The sequence below is a fragment of the Hesperophylax consimilis genome, chromosome 30 (assembly GCF_061612785.1).
Source record: "Hesperophylax consimilis isolate HC1 chromosome 30, BYU_Hcon_1.0, whole genome shotgun sequence".
NCBI lineage: Eukaryota > Metazoa > Arthropoda > Insecta > Trichoptera > Limnephilidae > Hesperophylax > Hesperophylax consimilis.
The window spans coordinates 11,029,375-11,050,050 of NC_142865.1; the positions used below are offsets into that span (position 1 = coordinate 11,029,375).

General features: G+C 37.5%; 1 protein-coding gene across 2 annotated transcripts; it reads right to left on the reverse strand.

Annotated features, from left to right (window-relative positions):
- Positions 1–1,798: 1,798 nt before the first annotated feature.
- Bx42 (Puff-specific protein Bx42) lies at positions 1,799–20,676 on the reverse strand. 2 transcript variants are annotated; one of them, XM_089649645.1, is made up of 12 exons: positions 20,595–20,676; positions 20,171–20,334; positions 18,082–18,245; positions 13,619–13,789; positions 10,963–11,042; positions 10,677–10,858; positions 9,023–9,256; positions 8,362–8,515; positions 7,952–8,085; positions 6,788–6,932; positions 5,898–6,024; positions 1,799–3,376 (listed from the first exon to the last, which is right to left on the reverse strand). In XM_089649645.1, exons 1-12 carry the CDS (start codon positions 20,606–20,608, stop codon positions 3,197–3,199), a joined length of 1,749 nt encoding a protein of 582 aa, XP_089505771.1. In that variant the 5' UTR covers positions 20,609–20,676; the 3' UTR covers positions 1,799–3,196. The 2 variants fall into 2 exon arrangements, with proteins under 2 accessions (XP_089505771.1, XP_089505770.1); XM_089649644.1 differs by having other exon boundaries at positions 5,731–6,024.

Genomic DNA, 20,676 nt, shown 5'->3' on the forward strand with positions numbered 1-20,676 from the left:
TAGCTGCGTGAACCGACGGGCTGCATGTCTCCCACTACCCCCACCCTACCCAGTCATGCGCATAAACCAAAACTCGTCTACCACACGCTTGCCCAACGTGTGCTAATTAATCAGTGTGTTTTTTATAATTATCGAGTGATTATTAAAACAGCAGCTACAATGATGAGTGCAATAAAAAGAAAGGTGTCATTTGTTTGGGATTTTTTTAAAGAGCTACCAGAAAAACAAAAAGTGCTGTGCAGTCTTTGCAATTCGAAAATGCTTTACAGTGGATCGACAAGTGCTATGGGCAAACACCTAAAAAATATCCATCAAAAAGAAAGAAGAAAGCTGCAAGAAGCAGCCAACACTTACTTCCTTTGGAGTAACAAGTGACAGGACTTGTGATGCCAAAAGACAAGAAAACATCACTAAATTGACTGCTCCGATGATTGCGCGGCACCACTTGCCATTAGAAATGGTGGATTGGCCTGGTTTCAGGGAGCTAGTAGCCTATATGGAGCCTAGCTACAAACCAGTGTATTCCGACACCATTAAAACCCACATAGAAAAGAAGGGTGCGGAAATGAAAAATGACAATGAAATGGCAAAAATTTGAATGTTTTAAAACCCGGGTACCCGCCCGGTTCCTCAAACGGGTACCCAGTTCCCGAAAATGAGACCCGGCGACATCACTAATTGTACATATAGTTTTGTATTAATGATCGAAGGATCTATGGATGCAATCTGTTAGCCATAAGTTGATAATAGTTTGTCTCATATATGTATAGTTAGTAATAGGATAGATCATTGTAGAAATGTATTAAATGTGTTGCTCCCTTGAGGTGATTTTGCACAAAAACGGTGCTATACAAATCATCCAAATATTATTATGGCAGTTTATTAATATTTATCACAAACAGTATGTCATGTGTCCTGAAATGCATGCTAGTTGTTACCGCCAATCACTGCCTCGGGTGAGGCGCGCCATCTCACTCACTCGCGCCAGGGGGGTATAACTCCGAGAAAAAAGTGGGTCAGAAAAAAAGACACGGTAATCTCTATGGGTGACTTGTGACGTATATTTTCCACAAACCAATACGAACTTCATGCATGTTTATAGGCCGCTGTCACGAACTTCATGCATGTTTATAGGCCGCTGTCACTGGCCGATTTTAGGCTAGCCAATGGGTTGGCTCCGAATGAGAATTATATTGTCTATGGTTACGCCTTTTTTATAGTTTCTATCCTAGTCGATGGTAAGTATGTGTAGTAGTGACGTATATTTTTCAGTTACAGACTTTTATCTATGGCAAACATTAGGACCCATGGGCTCAGTACTAAAAACCCGAAGATATTGATCTAGTGAGTGGTTCATTTATGACTCGCGCTATTACCAAGGCTGCGTGAGGGGGTCGCCGCTCGTCACAAGCAGTAAAGACAGTCCAACCGCAGCCTTTGACATTGTTCGTTGACGAACGAATGAAATTTTTTTATAAAAGTAACTATATTATTATGATAATTACTTCACAAAACACATTTAATATGTCATAAGAATACGTAATATGAAATTAAATTTACAAATAAATGATTATAGCATGAGTGGGGTAACAGAAACACCCCTCACAGCAAACCAAGTTTGTTTTGTATCTTTGCGTGCTGAAGGTTAATAATATGTAATATCAACTCCACATTGTTAGGAGAAAATGATTCCTCTCCGGGGTGTATGTCATCTTTAGAGATGCTGAGGATCGTTTTGAGGAAAGAAAGGAATATTAGAGAGACCCACATATTTCAGTAGGAAGGAAAAGTATTCAAATTAATTCCGTGTAAACATTTTTATTAACTTTTTCTTCAGATAAAAATTAACTTATAGTTTAATTTACACTAATTTTCTCTTAAAAAATAATCGTACAGACAAGCGAACTCAGAATTATCTACAATAATAATTTCAAATGATATTTATATTTTTCCAAATACAAAATATTGCAAATTTTGTATGAACTCCTTCAAATAATGTGATCATTTCTAAGGTGGGATTTTTTCATAATTTGATTTAGCAATTTTGAATTTTTAACATTTGAACGGTCCTCCTAAAACGCCGATTCTCGATCTGTTTTAACCTTTGATCAAATTGTGATCAGCTGACAAGCATAACAACATGACCGGTGACAGCTAACATAATTGGATCAAAAGCTGAAACAGACAGAATCGGTGTATAGTGTGTAGTTTAAGAAAAAAAATTAATCAAAGCTTATAAATAATTATTAACTAGTTTTTTTTTTATTTTCCAAAATAATTTGGACCATTTGTGGCTCTATATCTTCTCTGCTTAACCTTAGAGCGAGGTATTGTGATGTTTCATGTCGTTTTATACAATAATAATTGGTAGAAATAAGGGATATTAGTGAACGAATGAATTTAAATGCTTTACAAAGACCGCTGCAGGCGAAACAGCAATCACTTCTCGTATCTTGACAAAGGGGATGTTTGTGTCAATTTTTAAATATAATAAATAAAATATTGTCATCGAATGGCCAATCAGCGCCATTTTGTTAAATGTCGATTCTCGGTCCGTTTGAGCTTTTGATCAAATTGCGATTAGTCCTCAGGCGTTACGGTCATGTTCTTATGCTTTCAGCTGATCACAATTTGATTAAAAGCTGAAATGGGCCCCAGAATCGGCGTTTAATTGGAACCTTTCTATTTTTGAAAAAATAATAATGTTGGGGGGAAGAAAAAATTAGACCGCAATTTGAAAAAAAAATTTTTTTTCATAAAATAAAAAAAAAGTAAGGTGAAAATAATGTTTAGAATACATTTGTCTAATAAGACGTGCGTGTTTTTATTTATTTCATTATCAGTAATTTTAGTTAGAAAAACAAGTAAACTCAATCATTTATTTAACTTTTTTTTGTTTAAATTCAAAATCTTTATATTCCAAAAATTGTATATTTATTTCTATTAATAAAATTTGAAAGCGTATCTCATCACCTTTGAAAAAGTTTTTAGTTTTCAGATACATTAAGAAATATTCTGTTAATTTGGATTTTATTGCAAAGCGGAAATACTCTGACCTTCTGACATAATATGCCAGAGGCTTGAGGGTTTAATCAGACAGAAATAGCTATCACATGATGATTGTATGAAATATGTATCATATTATTATTTAGACTTGAGCACTAGAATCAAACAGATTGATTTTGGCCCCCCTGATCTAATCCCTCCTGCCCTTCTTGCTGTGGTGTGAGTCCCCGTGGTGTTCCTGCCTCTTGGGGGCGCGGGACGGGGGTGCCGGGGGACCCCCGCTGACCCGGTCAGCCCTCTTGGCCTCCGTCAAGAACCGATCCAGACCGAAGGGGTCGAAATCAGCGTCAGCTCGGTTGTTGCTGGGGGCCTGAAATAAAAAAATTGTTATTCATGGGTTTGAAAAGTTCGACTTATGGATGGTATTTGTTTAATTTAAAAATAAATGCATTCCTGGGGTATATTAACCTGACAATATAGAGAATCAAACCCACTATCCTTTGGTGCCAACTCAAGTTTTTTTTGTCATAGAATACAATCTGCCGCTCTAATATTTCGACAACTACTATAATCTGCCATTATTTATATTGGTTGAAAGCACAAAATCAAGCTCTATAATTCACCGGTATTCGTATGTCTAATTCAGTAGACCGCCGTGAGCCTGAACACGCGCGCCAAGTACACTGACGGGTTGGGTTTTCTTACTCTTACACTCAGTTCTTATACCGCCATCTAGTTTGCTAGATCTGACCATTTTACCTAGTCACCAGAGTAAATAATTATGTACTATTAGATAAGAACATTTCGGTTAGTCCTCTTGGTACTCTAGCAACTTATCGCATGTATTTCAGTTCATTTCGTTATGCCACTTTTTTGTTTGAATAAATTAACAAAATTGAATCTTTTCGCAAAATATAAACCTAACAATAAAAAAGGAAATTTTACAAAATGACTGTTTTAATTTTTAGCTTATTTTGTACGTACGCACAATAATCCACAGCTATTACTACATAATTGGACACTTGCCCAGTTTTTGGGGGTTGCGGATTAGTGAGAGACAATAACTACTGTAGGCGGGAATTAGTACATTTTAAATTTGGTTTTCAATGTCTCGTTGATCAAATAAACGGGGTTCTTTTAGATCAGTGATTCTCAATGGGGACGGAACCGCGCCCCTAGGGGGCGTTACCAAGATCCAGGGGGGCTGCGACGGCCTCGAGGTTAAATGGGGGGCGGTGAAAGAATACAAGGGGGAAGTGAAGGCTGAAATTCAAGCACATACACAAGAATCTTGCATTTGAACCGTTCGTTCAATTAGTGATTTTATTTAAGGATTTGACAACATTGTTAACCACTGTTTGAATTTGAAAAAAAAAACCTTAGTTAATATTTCAACTGTTTAATGTCTTTTAAAAGGCGTTGAAGCATAGAGGCTTTAAAATTCACCATTTTCCCGCCTGTACTGAGTTTCAGGACACCATGTATAATTCCCCTGGTTATGCACATTACGGAATAAAACTGCCATTGCTTTCTGCAGGTTTAACCACTCGGAACATTAGAACGTCAAAAGACGTAAATATGATAATAGCGGTCAAGACATTAGAACGTCTTTTCACGTAAGCGCGCGAGATTTTACAAAAATCGATTTATTTCCATCACTAGTATACGGATTGCCATGATTTAAAAAACAGAGTATCGATAATGAATAACGCTACGCGTCTGTATTCAAGAATATCTATGGAACGTAGAGGTGCATTATCTAAGCCGATTGGATCTGTCATCTTGTTCGTTCATAATTTATTGCGTTTCTAAATAATTTATTAAAAATATTTTAGTTTGGACGGTTAATATTTTGAGGTGACTAATAGTTTTTAATTATATTTCTTCAATATATAAAGTGTTATTTCTTTATGATACTCAGAAAAAAGTACATTTTTCACGGCTTTGAAATAATGGTCAGCGATTTTATACATATTTTTGACGTTTTCATAAAATGTAGATTTAGAAACGCAAATATTTACGTATTACAACAAAATGCGATAGTGGATTTCATAATCTTTCCAAAACATTTTTTAGAATGAGGCTACGTTTCCCAAAACGTGAGTTATGAAGCTTTTAGCAAAACTCGTAAATAACACAAAAATTATCACGTTTTGACAGTTCTCAAAGGAACACACAGTAAATAAAAGTCTTGAGGTTAAAATAAAACCTTTTTTTTCATTCAGAAAGCAACATTTCTGAATTTATTAAATTAAGTAATCTCAGAATGTTGAAAATCCACCCACTTCCATCCATTATAAGTGGAAAATGTGGCTTGTGCAATGATGGAAGACTAAACTAATAAAGGATAAAACCTGCAATGCCCGAGTAGGAACCAATAACTACCACGCTACCAACCGGTTGGTCGTGCTTCAAAACATGCAATTTTTGCTACAATATACTTGGAAAGTGAACGGTGAGCCAGATAAGGTTGGGAACCTCTGTTTTACATTGTTCGATGTACCAGGCTGCCAGAAGAGCAAGGAGGTAAACAGGCAATATAACACAGAATACTTACAGGTTCAGTTTCCCTGTGGTGGCTAGCTCCCTGTCCGTCTCTCTCAAACTGTACGGGACCGGATCTCTGAGCCGCGCTGCTGCTCGCCCACTTCTGTAGATTGTTCGATGTACCAGGCTGCCAGAAGAGCAAGGAGGTAAACAGGCAATGTAACACAGAATACTTACAGGTTCAGTTTCCCTGTGGTGGCTAGCTCCCTGTCCGTCTCTCTCAAACTGTACGGGACCGGATCTTTGCGCCGCGCTGCTGCTCGCCCACTTCTGTAGATTGTTCGATGTACCAGGCTGCCAGAAGAGCAAGGAGGTAAACAGGCAATATAACACAGAATACTTACAGGTTCAGTTTCCCTGTGGTGGCTAGCTCCCTGTCCGTCTCTCTCAAACTGTACGGGACCGGATCTTTGCGCCGCGCTGCTGCTCGCCCACTTCTCTGCTCCCGAAAATTCCTTGTCTGGCACAAAACTGCAAGAGAATACAACAGTAATTAGATTAAATAATACAAAAGGAAAATATGAAACAAAAATTTAATATATATTTTTTTAATTATCGAAGAAAGCACTTTGTGGCTTGACATTAAATAAATGAAGAAAAAAAATTACTTTGTTTAAAACCACATTGAGTTTTATAGGTTGACCAGTTTCAGTTGCACTCAACCTTCTTCAGGACAATGGAAATATAAATATAGTTTTATATTTCTGTTGGTTGAGTGCAACGACCAACTAGTTGGTCGACCTAAATAACTCAATAAAGTGGTTTAAAACAAAGTAATTTTTTTTCTCATTTCTGATATTTTTTACAATAGCTCCACACAGGAGATGATATAGGCCCTAAAAGTGATCTCTTTTAGGGCCTATATCATCTTTGGGGATGCTGTGCTTGTTAATCTGTGAGAAAAAGTAAGGATGCTGACAAATTCTCCAGTAAATGTTTTCATTATCTTGTTTATTACTGTCTGAATCTGTGTTACTATTTTCTATATAATTTCACTTATTCATTTATTGTGCAATATTTGTAATATTTTATATATTATACCTATTATTTTTAAGTATTAAATGAATAGGCTATTAGTAGATTCGTTCTCCAGTTAGACATTAAGTTGGGTAATTAAATTAGTTAATTAATTAGAAGCAAGGTGTAGCCGAGACAGAGTTGTGTTGCAGTCTATCCTCTCTGCCTACCCGTGCGGCACAGCGTGATGGTTCATAGTTAGTGATGCACAACTCACCGATTAGTCTTGATGATGGTTTCTAGATCTCCGCCGTAGTTATCCTTGTCAACGTTCTTCGTCGGGCGATAGAGATGGCTGCCCAGAGAATTCTGCTCGCGCCACGGTTTGTCGTATACATTATAGGCCTCTTCATCACCGAATCCTGAAAGAAGACAATAACAATGAAAACAATCAAATCAGAATTCAAGCAATTTTTATTTTATTTTCCCATATGGCACTACTATATTCACGCGGTCTTCGAATTCATTGGTGTTTGAATTTGAAAAAAAAAACCTTAGTTAATATTTCAACTGTTTAATGTCTTTTAAAAGGCGTTGAAGCATAGAGGCTTTAAAATTCACCATTTTCCCGCCTGTACTGAGTTTCAGGACACCATGTATAATTCCCCTGGTTATGCACATTACGGAATAAAACTGCCATTGCTTTCTGCAGGTTTAACCACTCGGAACATTAGAACGTCAAAAGACGTAAATATGATAATAGCGGTCAAGACATTAGTACGTCTTTTCACGTAAACGCGCGAGATTTTACAAAAATCGATTTATTTCCATCACTAGTATACGGATTGCCATGATTTAAAAAACAGAGTATCGATAATGAATAACGCTACGCGTCTGCAATCAAGAATATCTATGGAATGTAGAGGTGCATTATCTGAGTCGATTGAATCTGTCATCTTCTTCGTTCATAATTTATTGCGTTTTTAAATAATTTATTAAAAATATTTTAGTTTGGACGGTTAATATTTTGAGGTGACTAATAGTTTTTAATTATATTTCTTCAATATATAAAGTGTTATTTCTTTATGATACTCAGAAAAAAGTACATTTTTCACAGCTTTGAAATAATGGTCAGCGATTTTTACATATTTTTGACGTTTTCAGAAAATGTATATTTAGACACGCAAATATTTACGTGTAACAAAACAATACGATAGTGAATTTCATAATCTTTCCAAAACATTTTTTAGAATGAGGCTACGTTTCCCAAAACGTGAGTTATGAAGCTTTTAACAAAACTCGTGAATAACACAAAAAATTTCGCGTTTTGACAGTTCGCAAAGGAACACAAAGTAAATAAAAGTCCTTTTCTGAGAGGTTAAAGCGTTGGAAGAATACTCTTTGGATGAAAATGATTAATTAGCTAATTCTCTGTACAAACCTGAATCCATTCCCTTTGAAGTGTTGAACAATCTCTGGTCGAATAGTCCCTCTCCACCGGCATTGGATTTGGCTGGGAGCCCGAGAGCTATCTGTTCTGAAATGTCCCTTTCTCTGTCCTTTACCAGTTTGGATCTGCAATAAAAAAGACGCAAATAAATTAATTTCAATTTTTTTGCTTTCGTATTTTTCTTGACAAAGACAATATCCTGAATAAAGTGTCGCTAATTGTCATCATTATTGCTGTTGTCTTTGGCTAGAAAAATAAGACATACATAATATGTGATGATTTTACAGTTTTCCTTATTATTTAAATTAAATTAGGTCTATATTGGAGACCCTGAGGAACTCCAATTTTCATCTACAGTGAAACCCACTTATTTAACCGGCGTATATCATAGTGATGCATACCTCTTATCGGGTGCTGCTCTGGCGATATTCCTGTCTCTCTGTCGCTCCCGGTGCCTGTCCTGACGCAGTCTGTCTCGTTCTTCCTCTCCACCTTCCGGTCCCTCCAGCTCCATACCGTCTTCGGCGCCTATTGTATCACCGATGGTTCTGATACCTACACAAATAAATAAATACATACATTATTGTATAGCTAGCAAACAATGCAATTATCCACTCTTTTTTGTGCACTCCCATAAATAAAAAACAGAAGCTGACTGTTTAAAACTCAAGGGCACCCTACCTCTGGCCTGGAAATAATAGGTATCCGCTAGATCTTAATGGACGTATTGCAATCTTTAAAACATCAGGTGGGAATGCGGTGTTTGTTCCACCGGTATATCATTAGAAAGTGCTCTGATGCATTGATTCCTTCAGCCCAGGTGCATAGTCGGAAGAAGTCCGGCAAAATTTAAAAATGTCTATCGCCTGAATAAGTAAAATCTAATGAAAAAAATAACACGCAAAGCCACTATTTCCAGCAATTACAAAATGAAAACAGTCAATATTCAATATTCAGTATTTTATTTTATGAACACTTATTAGAAAAAGTATTTTCAAGTATGATTTCGGTACAATATATCGGTACCTTACGAAAATAAATTAAATTATGAATAATTCTTACCGTTTCTATGGTCCCTGGCCTTCTGCGCCATCAGCCGCAAATGGTCTTCCTTCTTTTCCTTTTCACGCTGTGCCAGTTTCCTCTCGAGCTGGGCGCGCGCCTCTACCGCCTCTCGCGCCTTTCGGTCGGCGATGTAGAGAGCCTCGGCCAGCTTGGAGAAGTTCTCGTTGATGTGCACCTGCTGGAGACCGCGCCCGTCCGCGGCTAGGCGCTTGTCCAGGGGGATTGTGTAACCTGTCAAGAGAAATATCAGTTAGGTACTGCAATGTTAATGAACTCACTGCGTAGCAAGGTTACCCCAGTTGTGCAACTGACCCAGACCTCAGAGATTTGTACAAACCTCCATTCCACTGTTGGGTCTGGCTAGCGTTCCAATAATTTAAAAATAGACGCACAATAATTATATATGTGAGAGTTGGAGCTATGTAGCATAGATGGCTCTAGTGCTAGTAGCTCATAAAGTTAAGGTATGTCATTATACTCTTCTTGTAACTATATTCCAATCAATTGAACATATCTACTATTTCAGTAAAAGTATTAATAATAATAATAATAATAAGAATGAATGATAATAATAATAAATTCCAGTATGTATGCAGGGGTAGTGCAATGCAATACATTCCATATTTGAAATAATATACATGATAAGTAATAATAATAATAAGGTAGGTAATAACATAGGTGATTCCGATAGGCACAAAAAAGCGGAATTAAAGTGAAAAAAGATAAAATATAAACACAAAAATGAGTATAAACAGCCGTTATATTGCCGCGGGGATATTTGCACATCTCCCGTCTCCAGAGGGGACTCCATCCAGGCAACCATGGCAGTGATGATTTTGTTACTTGATTGGCGCAGTCTGCGCCATAAGCTTCCCATGTGAAGCGCTCTGAAAGAATGTACTCGTCCCTCCAGGAACATTTCCGTGTCGCTGCAGTATCTCGGTAGGCGGAATAGTTGGCGATAAGCATTATTGTAAGCCCTTATTGGTAACTTTTTTTTAACATTAGTTCCACACAGGAGACCCTGAGGAAAATAATTTCCCTAAGGGCCTATGTCTTCTTGAGGGATGCTGTGTGGAGGGTTTTCTTAAGGAAAAGAAGGTGAGACAAATCTGGGAAGGAAAAAGCAGAAGGGCGGGTAGGGATCTGGGGGTCAGTGTGTCCAGGAGTAACGGACGTTTGAATTCATCCCTCCCACTGCAGTGCAAGGCTATGGGTCAAGAGTCTTGCTGGAGAGGTAAAAATATCTTCCTCAACCAGTCTCTCCAAATCTACGCCACACAATAGGTGGACAGACATCTGCCGCCAAGACCTAGACAATCCTCACCCCATGAACCCGGTCACCAAACGTAGCCAACCACATGGGGTAACCCATGGCAGAAATATTAGTTATCCAATGAATGGTTCCTGGGGCGGCGGTACCCATACCAGCCTCCCAAACTGCATGCAATCTAGGTACAAGTGAGAATCTAAATGACTCAGTCCTGATGTTGTTACAATTGAAAAGAATTTTGGATCGAATAGTTCTAGCTGGTATATGGAAGGTAATTAGGCTGAGAAATCAGGGCTATCTAACAATTTAAAAAATAAAAATCAGGTATGAAACAAGTCTTATTATTATATATATGATAGATTGAGATTTAAGGCGTACCTTTGGCGTTTTTCCAGTGGCTCACGCAAGGGGGCACCTTCCAGTCCCGCTGCTGCTTGACGGAGACGCGGCGCGGAGGCGAATGCAGCACTGGTGCCGGGGGCGACGGTGCCCCGCGGGGGATCTTCTTGTTGATGGCGAACCGGGGGGGCTCCATTGGGTCCACTTGTGCCTCCACCATTCTGGAAGATTCATAAATATCAGTGAATCAGCGGTACATATATGTAAGATACTCGAAGCTATGTATTCCCTAAACGAAAATAGACAGAATGCAATTGTTTATTACCTGATGACCCTCTGCTTTGCACCAGAATTGAAGGCGGCTCCTTGCTGTGCCGGTGTATAGCGTATGTATTGTGCTGGACCCTACAAAACAAACACGACTAAATTTAAACAATGGAAGTGACAAACATAAGAAAATACAATTTTAATTAATTTTTAAAGATAATATTGAAATAGGTTTTATGCGAGGAATGACAAACTTGCCGTTAAAGCTCTGCTCCATTGATCTTCAAATATATATATTTTTATTTATTTAAGTAAGAACATCAGCACCCTTGAGGTGATTTTTCCCCAAAACGGCGGTATATAAATTAGCCAAATATTATTATTATTATCAGTACAGCAGACAGAGGGTTAATATTAAGAAAATTGCAAAGCAATAACAAAGTGTATATATATATACCAACCGTCCCATGATGGTGTACAACAGGATGTTATTTCAAATGATCTGCATAAGGGTAAGTATTGTTAGCAATAATAAAACGCTTGTCTTTACGGTCTATGACAGTAATAATATTCAGTAAGGTTATATCATTGCGCATTGTGCAGTTCAAATTCCCAGAAATTGGCTGTTGGCCGTTGGGACGGGACCGCCTGTAACCGGGTGTCCTACAGGTCAAGTCAATCCCTTCTTTACCGGCCGATACGCACAGCAGCTGGAGTAGTTTCCCTGTTGGCCGACAGAGCGCACCTCTGGCGGCATAAGAGCGAACCAAATGACTGTGGCGCCAATATTTAAATATGCAGCTAACAGTATATAGTATATGTTCCAAGCTTTTAACTCTTTGCACGCGACCGTATCAACTGTTGTTACGGCAAAAAGTCTATACTCACACGCGGCTGTATCAACAGTTGATACGGAAACTTTGACAGCCGATATTCCAGCGCTCTTTCGTCATAAATGTATTTCTTGCTCACTTGGACATTCGTAGAACTATCACGATGCTGACATCTACAAGAATTTCTCAAAAATAAAATTGTATTTCATAAAAAAAGATCGATAATCAAGTGCGCCTCTTCGCACCTTTTAGTCCTTTAGTTTACATTTTTGTCAACGGATGGCGTTAGTACTAGTATGTCATTCACAACTTTTCATAACTAAAAATGATAAGTGATCATGGTGTCCCACTTGTGTCTATCACCTAAGTACACACACGCCGAGTGAATGGCGGGACCACATTCAAAAGATACGGTACGTCTTTGTATGAAATTTATGTATTTGTTTTTAAAAACATCTAAGAGTGTTGACACACGAGGATTTGTTTTCATATTGTGGAGAATAATCTGTTCTGTCTATATAGTCCAATAAATCATGCCAGAATGCTATAATTTGACATTTAATTGCGTGCATAGGTATTTGAAAATATGTACCGCGTACGTGTATAGATAAAACGGAGCAAATTAACGCGTTCAAAAGGTTAATTAATACCTCCCTAATTGAGAATAACTCGTGTTTATGTCAATATCCAAAGTGATTCTATTACAACAATATAGCTCTCCCTACCGGCATGACCATTGGAAAATTAGTCTTCCGGGAGATAAAACAGTCCATGTTATCGGTGACGAAGATAACCATTGGGATCATAGATCATAATAAATGCTCTCCATGATTGTCGAGTTTTAGAACCATCCACGAATCAGTCAGAAGAAATGTATAGCAATGTGGACATCCATTCTGACCTGCAGATGGTTCATTACGAGGATAGCCAAGAGAAAGTCAGTAGGATAGAGCCACCGGTAGTGGTATTTCCCTCAGGTAGATAAATCAGGAACTCTCTCCAACATGAAGGCATACTTGACCTAATGTAACTCGATCACCATTTAATTCTACACTCACCAAAACAACTGATTGAATGATATAAAATCAAAATAAAGCTTTAGCCACTCAGGCCTCTGGCATATGAAATTCCGAGCATTTCCGCCTGGCGATGAAATCCAAATAAACGGAATATTTCTGAACTTATCCGAAAACTAAAATATGTTTTTTAAATGTGATGAAATATACATTCAAATTTTATTATTAAAATTAAACACGTAATTTTTTTTATATAAAAATGTTGAATGCAAACATAAAAAAGCTTTAAAAATTTGAACTTGATCTAAAATCACACATTTTATTGGAAAAATATATTATAAACATTTACCACACTTTTTTGTCATTTCGTTAATTTTATTCAAAATCTTAAATCTCTGAAAGTTCTTCACCCATTGCTTTGAAATTTTGACACAATGTTGCATTTGAATACGCGTGTTTTTAAATACCTATATTATATAGATATATTTGGAAAGAAAAAAAAACAGCGCCATCTGTTGGACGTAAAAGCAACACATGCTATTGTTTCTCTGTTTGCACAGACAGACTGAGCCACAGAAACGCGTGGTGGGGTACTGCTAGTTATTAATAAAAAATTTAGAGTTTCATAATTTTTTCTGAAATTGAGATTGGAACCTTAAAATATAAAGCATGGTCTTTTCTCTTTCAGCACTGTTCAGTTTATATTTCTCACCATTAGAGTAAGGGAGACACAATGATTTCTACAAGATGAGCTGAGGAGTCAGAATAAATATTTTATTGGTCAATGATTCAACCTTCCTAACATTTATAAATATATCACTTCTTCAATGTCCTGGAACCAACAAAATCATAAAAAATAACTCACGCTCTTTTCAGCGCAACGCCCCGGCATCGCTGACGACACCTTGGTATTGGTCAGCTTCTCCAGCGCTTTGCGAGTTCTCTCCGTGGTGTCGGCAATCTCCTCTTCGTCAGGCCTCTCCAGCGAAGGCAGCTCATCGGCAGGGAGGAGGTCTTTGGCCTTGCTGTAGATTATCTGGAAGCAGGAACGGACACTTTAGGGGAAGGTAGATTTAAAAAGGAAAATTAAAGATACAATAAAAAGATTTAAAATGGAAAATTAAAGATACAATAAAAAGATTTAAAAGGGAAAATTAAAGATACAATAAAAAGATTTAAAGGGAAAATTAAAGATACAATAAAAATATTTAAAAAGGAAAATTAAAGATACAATAAAAAGATTTAAAAAGGAAAATTAAAGATACAATAAAAAGATTTAAAAGGGAAAATTAAAGATACAATAAAAAGATTTAAAAATGAAAATTAAAGATACAATAAAAAGATTTAAAAGGGAAAATTAAAGATACAATGAAAAGATTTAAAATGGAAAATTGAAGATACAATAAAAAGATTTTTTCAGAAAGATAGAAGTTACAAAATACTAGACATAAGATAATTTCTCATACGTATAACGTAGGTATACGAGGGTAGTTTGAAAAGTTTCCGACCTCAACATGAAGATGGCAGCACTTGTCAACAAAAATTGGGGAGCTTTTTTGCGACCAAAACTTTAGTCATTTTGGACGCGGAGTTGTTGTTTGACAGTCATGGACAAAATCAAGTATCAAACATTAGATATTTGTTTTTGAAAGGGAATACATCTATGCAAATTAAACACGAGTTGGACGCTGTGTACGGGGACTCTGCACCATCATTTATCACTGTGAAATTTTGGGCAGCTGAATTTAAACGTGGCCGTAGGTTGGGTGACAATGAATTAAGTTCATCAAATGATGCTAGAGAACTGTCGAATTAAGGTTAGAGAGATAGAAGAGGCGTTCTTTATTAAATCCACACGAAGACCTACATTATGGTAAGTAATTCTTTAAATATAAAATAATTGCATAATCTTATTATAATTGTTTATGAGCATATCTAAAGAATGTGTTCTTCACATATTGATTAAAAATTTAGTTATGAGAAAGTTGACCGCGCGCTGCGTGCCGCGATTGCTTGCTCTGGAACAAAAACCTCTTTCACCAAGACAATACGCCGTCTCACACATCGGTAGGTTCCATGCAGAGATGTGATTTATTTTAAATAAATCCATTTCAAATGGAAATGCAAAATGCAAAATGGGTATTTTCCATTTTGCATTTTAAATGCTTTTCTAAAAACCATTTTGCATTTTACATTTTAAATGCTTTTCTCAATGCATTTTCCATTTTAAATGCTTTTTTGCAACATTCTTCCTACTATCTCCACTCATCTTTTTTTCATAAGCCCCAAATATCAGTCGGTCCTCAACCTCGCTATGAGAGATAATTTACATTTGTCAAGTTGCTCCCTGGTAGGAGCCCTGGCAATTGAGTGATACCATTACAAAAAATACTGATTCAAATACTGAACATGAGGCCATGACGCTGTAATATTAAATGTTAGATAGCAGTTTCTATGTTTTTACGTTGGAAACATTAGTCCTGCGCAAATTTTTTGTGGTTTCATAATCTGTAGTAGTGGTGTTTTTGGATTAAACATCATGTAATATGTTTGTTCTACATTGATGTCCATTATTAAATGACAAAATTGTTTAAAAATTCTATAATTATTTTAATTGCTTGACCTGAGAAACCATTTTGCATTTTCAATGCATTTTGAAAATAGGTATTTTGCATTTTGCATTTGAAATGCTTTTCGAAAAACCATTTTGCATTTTGCATTTTCAAATGGAAAAGTTTTGACCCATTTCCATTTTGCATTTCAAATGGTTTTGGGTACCCATTTTGCACATCTCTGGTTCCATGGCGAACATCCACGCATTGCGGTTTGAACTGATTGACCACCCTCCTTTCTCACCAGATCTAGCCCCAAGCGATTTTTTTTGGATCCCTTGGCTAAAAGTTGAGATCGGACGACAGAAATTTTCGTCGAATGAAGAAGCCATCACATTCGTAAACAACTATTTTGCAGAGAAAGGCACCAATTTGGACGGGTTAGAGAGATGGGAGCATCGCTAGAAGAAGTGTATAGACTTACAAGGAGATTATGTTGAAAAATAAATATGAAGAAAAAAAAATTCTTTATTAGGTCGGAAACTTTTCAGACTACCCTCGTATAAATATAAAAACAAATAAATTATACAGTGTACAATGTAAGTAAATTAGTGTTGATAATTAACTAGCTGAAGTCCCCGGCATTGGCTGCGCTTTACGCAGAATTTTCTACCTCATTTTGAAATACAGTGGTACCTCGACATACGAGTGCCCCAACATACGAGTTTTTCGAGATACGAGCCTGCGAGCGAGTGATTTTTTGCTTTGAGTTACGAGGGAAATTCGAGATACGAGGTCGAACCTGAAGGCATGGGTCACCAGGAAGGTTCTTCGTGGAGTGGGTAAACCTGGTTTTCGACCTTCTGTTAAGAAATATCTACAGGAAAAAAACCTACTCGTGCAAGCCCTTCTCATCCTCGACAATGCCCCTGCTCATCCACCAAACCTCGAAGGTGACACCCTCGAGGAGTTCAAATTTATAAAGGTTCTCTACAGGTGAAAGCGAGAAAAATGTAGCGAAAAGGGCAAAGACCAGTAAGGATATCTAATTTATTTATTTACATTCTCTTTTTTGTTTTTGTACAATAAATATTTGTCATTTATAAATACGTTTTTATTATTCAAAACCACGTAACAAAAATAACTGGGGTGACATTTTGGGGGTTGGAACGGATTAATGGTAGTCTAATTGTTTTGTATGGGGAAATCTGCATCGATATACCAGTAATTCAAGATACGAGCAAGGTTGCGGAACGAATTAAACTCGTATGTCGAGGTACCACTGTAATAATTATTTATTTTGCAGAGCAAAAATTAAATATTTCAATGTAGTATTGAGGTCATTATCTCTTTGAAAACATAACAAGATAGCTCTGGGGAAGCGTCTTATGATTTAAATATGAAATATATATGAATAATAAGATATATTATCTGGTAAACAGTTTGGTAAAAAGCATAAATCGTCATTTTTAATCTTCAAAACTCAGATTTTTTGTTTTTGTTTTTTATATTAACCCCACACAGGAAGTGTCATCTTTTGGGATGCTGTATGGAGGATCATTTTTAAGGAAAGGAAGGAGAGGAAGTTCTGAGAAGGTAAAAGGTACGAGGGTTGTATAGGAATCTAGGGATCAGTGTGTCCAGGAGTGACAGACATATAAATATATCCCTCCCACTGCAGCCCGGGGCGATGGATCGCAAGACCAGAACCCCTGCTAAATCACCAAACGTACAAACCACTTGTGGTGACCTATGGCAGAGGTGTTGGCTATCCAATAAATTGTTCCCGGGGCGGCGGTACCCAAACCCGGCACCCACAATTGAATTTAATATTCATACTTTCACAAATTATTTGAAATATGGCCGTAGGATGTACCCAACAAACCCCATCTCTCGCATGTGGAAGCCAAAATTTTGAAACGGTACCAAGATTCACATACCTGGGCTCCCTGATAACAAACAATAACAACACTACAGAGGAGATCCAGAAGCGCATCGTGAATGCAAACCGCTGCTATTTCCGCCTACAAAAACATATAAAATCCAGACTGCTTTCCAGAACCACCAAGGTATTAGTGTACAAAACACTAATTAGACCAGTGCTTACGTACGCAGCCGAGACGTGGGTTCTAACTAAGAAGAATGAGCGAGCACTGGACGTTTTTGAAAGGAAAATTTTGAGGCGCATCTTCGGACCGGTTCTAGAAAAAGGATTTTGGCGCAGACGTTATAACAATGAGCTCTATACTCTGTTTAAGGAGCAAAACATCACAAAGTTCATAAAACTGGGAAGACTTCGGTGGCTAGGTCATGTGGAGAGAATGACCGAGCATCAAGAACCAAAGTCCCTGCTGAGCTCAAGACCGATAGGGAGAAGGAGCCTGGGAAGGCCAAGGTTAAGATGGAGCGACAACGTCCTCAAAGATTTGTCTGCCTTGGAGCTTTGAAACTGGAGAGAGCTGGCGCGGGACGGAGATGAGTGGAGGAAGACTCTTGAGGAGGCCAAGACCCACCAGGGGTTGTAGAGCCAAAAGTGATGATGATGATGAACACCAGAAGAGGACAGTTATCATGTTGTTAAGCTTGTCAGCTTAATACAATTTGAAAGAAAGCTAGAATAGGCCTTTAGCGGGGACCTTTCAACTGTCAAAAAATGAAAATGGCGCTGAATGGCTATTTGATTACAATATTACATCTGAATTTTTGCGAAACAACTGGGCTTTAGAGAGTAGCATTATACTCTTTACTCTGGTTTAAATAAGATTAATGTTTTTACCTTGTCTTTGGCATGACCCTGCCTGGCTATTGCGTCATATTTGACTCTGCCCTGGTCATCCAGTCGCACGGCGAGCACCTTCGCAGCCCCCCCCATCTCTTTGCCTAGCAGCCCCATGTTCATGGGGTGCTGTGCCACCAGAATCTCCGGGAAAGCGCCCCCATCTGAAATAATTTACATTTTAATTAAATATAATAAGGCTAATGCTGATTCTTCATTTGTGAAATTTTTTATTACAACCGAAATTGCCAATGGGTCACCGGTGTTCTAATATAATCCGAGTTGAAATATTTCGCAATGATATTTCAAACTTTTTGCTTTGAAAACTGTATAGAGGACAAAATCAGAATCGTTTGCGCTAATAACACTATTTTATTTAATAAATGTAGCCTCTCTTGAATGTTTACAAAAAAAATTATGTGTGAATGTCAAAATTCATTTAACGGCATTCCATTTTCAAAGTAGTATCAAGTCATTATTTTTTTTTTGTACGGCAATGGCAATACAATATACATAGATACGTTGGAGAACCCTCAAAGTGGCAAGCAAAAGAAATGTCAACATTTTCGTGCTTTCGATTTCGTAGTTTTAGTACTACGCTGTCACGCGTCGAATAAGGTCATGTGCTAAGTAAATTGCAGTAAAGTGTGCCAAAATGCCCCGTGTGTGTGTGTGCATTACTCAGCAAACACTAGTAAAATCAAGAAATAACATTTAATTTGTAAATACACGCAAATTACTTATTATTTAAAAAAATACAATTATTACCATTAGAGAAAGTGAGATAGCAACACATAACTACAGGCTTTTCCAATAAGAGGTGTTATTTTGATATTCAATCGTAAAAGATCAATGGTTTCGTTGCTTGTGTGGCACATAGTGCCGTCTTGTTGAAAGTAAACGTTGTCCAGATCAATACCATCCAATTCCGGCCATAAAAAATCAGTAATCATCTCTCGATAGCGCAATCCATTCACCGTAACTGTTGCTCCAGCCTCATTTTCGAAAAAGTAAGGTCCAATGACTCCGCCGGACCATAAACCGCACCAAACAGTCACACGTTGAGGATAGAGGCTTTTCAACAATAACTCTTGGGTTTTCCGAGCCCCAGATGCGACAATTTTGCTTGTTGACGAAGCCACCGAGGTGGAAATGGGCCTCATCACTCAAGATGATTTGCATTTGATTCACTCAAGTGATCACTCAAGTGAATTTTAATAATTTCAATGCGTTGTTGAAGCGTGTATCGTTCCATTTTTATCAATGGCGTAGTTTCTACTTGTCAAATGTCAAAAAATGACAGCTTCAAAAGTAACATCTACCGAAATAGCGGGCTATTCAAAATAACACCTCTTATTGGAAAACCCTATATAATATGAACAACCATAAGTATAATATAAAGGCGGCGATACACATGCCTGTAAAATGGAACAGTAGCTTGCATGCATGTTAATGGCATGTACAAGTTACTGGCGCAATGAGAATACACATGCAAGTTAAACTTGCATGCAAGTTGCGTCCTTGCATGCCTGTATTTGCAAGACGTATACACATGCCAGTCACTAGACAGTACGTGTCTCAAATCACTCTGAGACTGAGTAGTCTCAAGCTTTATGGCAATGGAAAACATTCGAAGTGAATTAAATATCATCGTATTGCAATTGGCAGTACAATGTGTGGCTAATTTACTGCTAATTTAAGCTACTGGCATGCCCGTACCTGTCGCGACGTTCACTCATGCCGGTTTCATAGCCCCCCTCGTCCCCTCCCTCAACTTGCATGCCAGTAAATCAAATGTTGTGCAATCTACTTGCAAGGCAGGTACAGGCATGCAAGTTAGCGTATACACATGATAGTAGCTGGCATGTGCAAGGAGCTTGCATGCAAGTGTGCCAGCTACAGGTATGTGTATTCCCGGCTTTACAAGCAGTAGGTTAATTCCAATAATAATAAGTTTACCAATAATTGTAAAAGGATTATTCCATAGCGCTGTTTGGCTAAAATAATCACATCTAGAACGCTTCAGGTACATTGTCAGTTTTCAAATTGAAATAACCAGAAATATAACTATCATAAAAGTATTTATTACCTCCAAAATCGTCTTCTGTTCGTGGCACCCATCCTTTCCTCTTTCCGTAGGGAGGAATACTCGATTGAGTGACAACCAAGGAGTTGTTAATCCGTTGGCCAACTAGGTTATTTCTCCTTTCGTCATCTCTGTCCCATACCTTCTGCGTTGGTGCAGGCAAAATGCTAGAACAAACACAAAACTGATGTAATCACATGAAAACGCGAAACGAAACAACTGTATTTTTATAGAAAATAACAAATGCGTCGATACTTGTGATCTTTGACATGTAAACTTTGAGCACAAAATAACCATATTTGACGTTATAAATGTAAAATAAACCATGTTCATTACAAACTCGGTATATTAATAAATGTTAAAACTTTAAGAATGTAGATTAGAATTCTTGATTTATTTGTATATTTGTAAATATAACACGACGTACCTCGACAACGACATGATGGACCGTCAAGAAAACTTTCCATAGATATAGCGATATGTCCATAAACAAACCACTCACCCTGCCC

What these genes read in the sequence shown, in the direction of transcription:
- Bx42 (XM_089649644.1), bottom strand. An exon ending in AGGGTCATGCCAAAGACAAG is followed by an intron (nt 13,790 to 18,081) that starts GTAAAAACATTA and finishes TCCTGCTTCCAG; the next exon opens with ATAATCTACAGCAAGGCCAA. An exon ending in GGCGTTGCGCTGAAAAGAGC is followed by an intron (nt 11,043 to 13,618) that starts GTGAGTTATTTT and finishes TTTGTTTTGTAG; the next exon opens with GGTCCAGCACAATACATACG.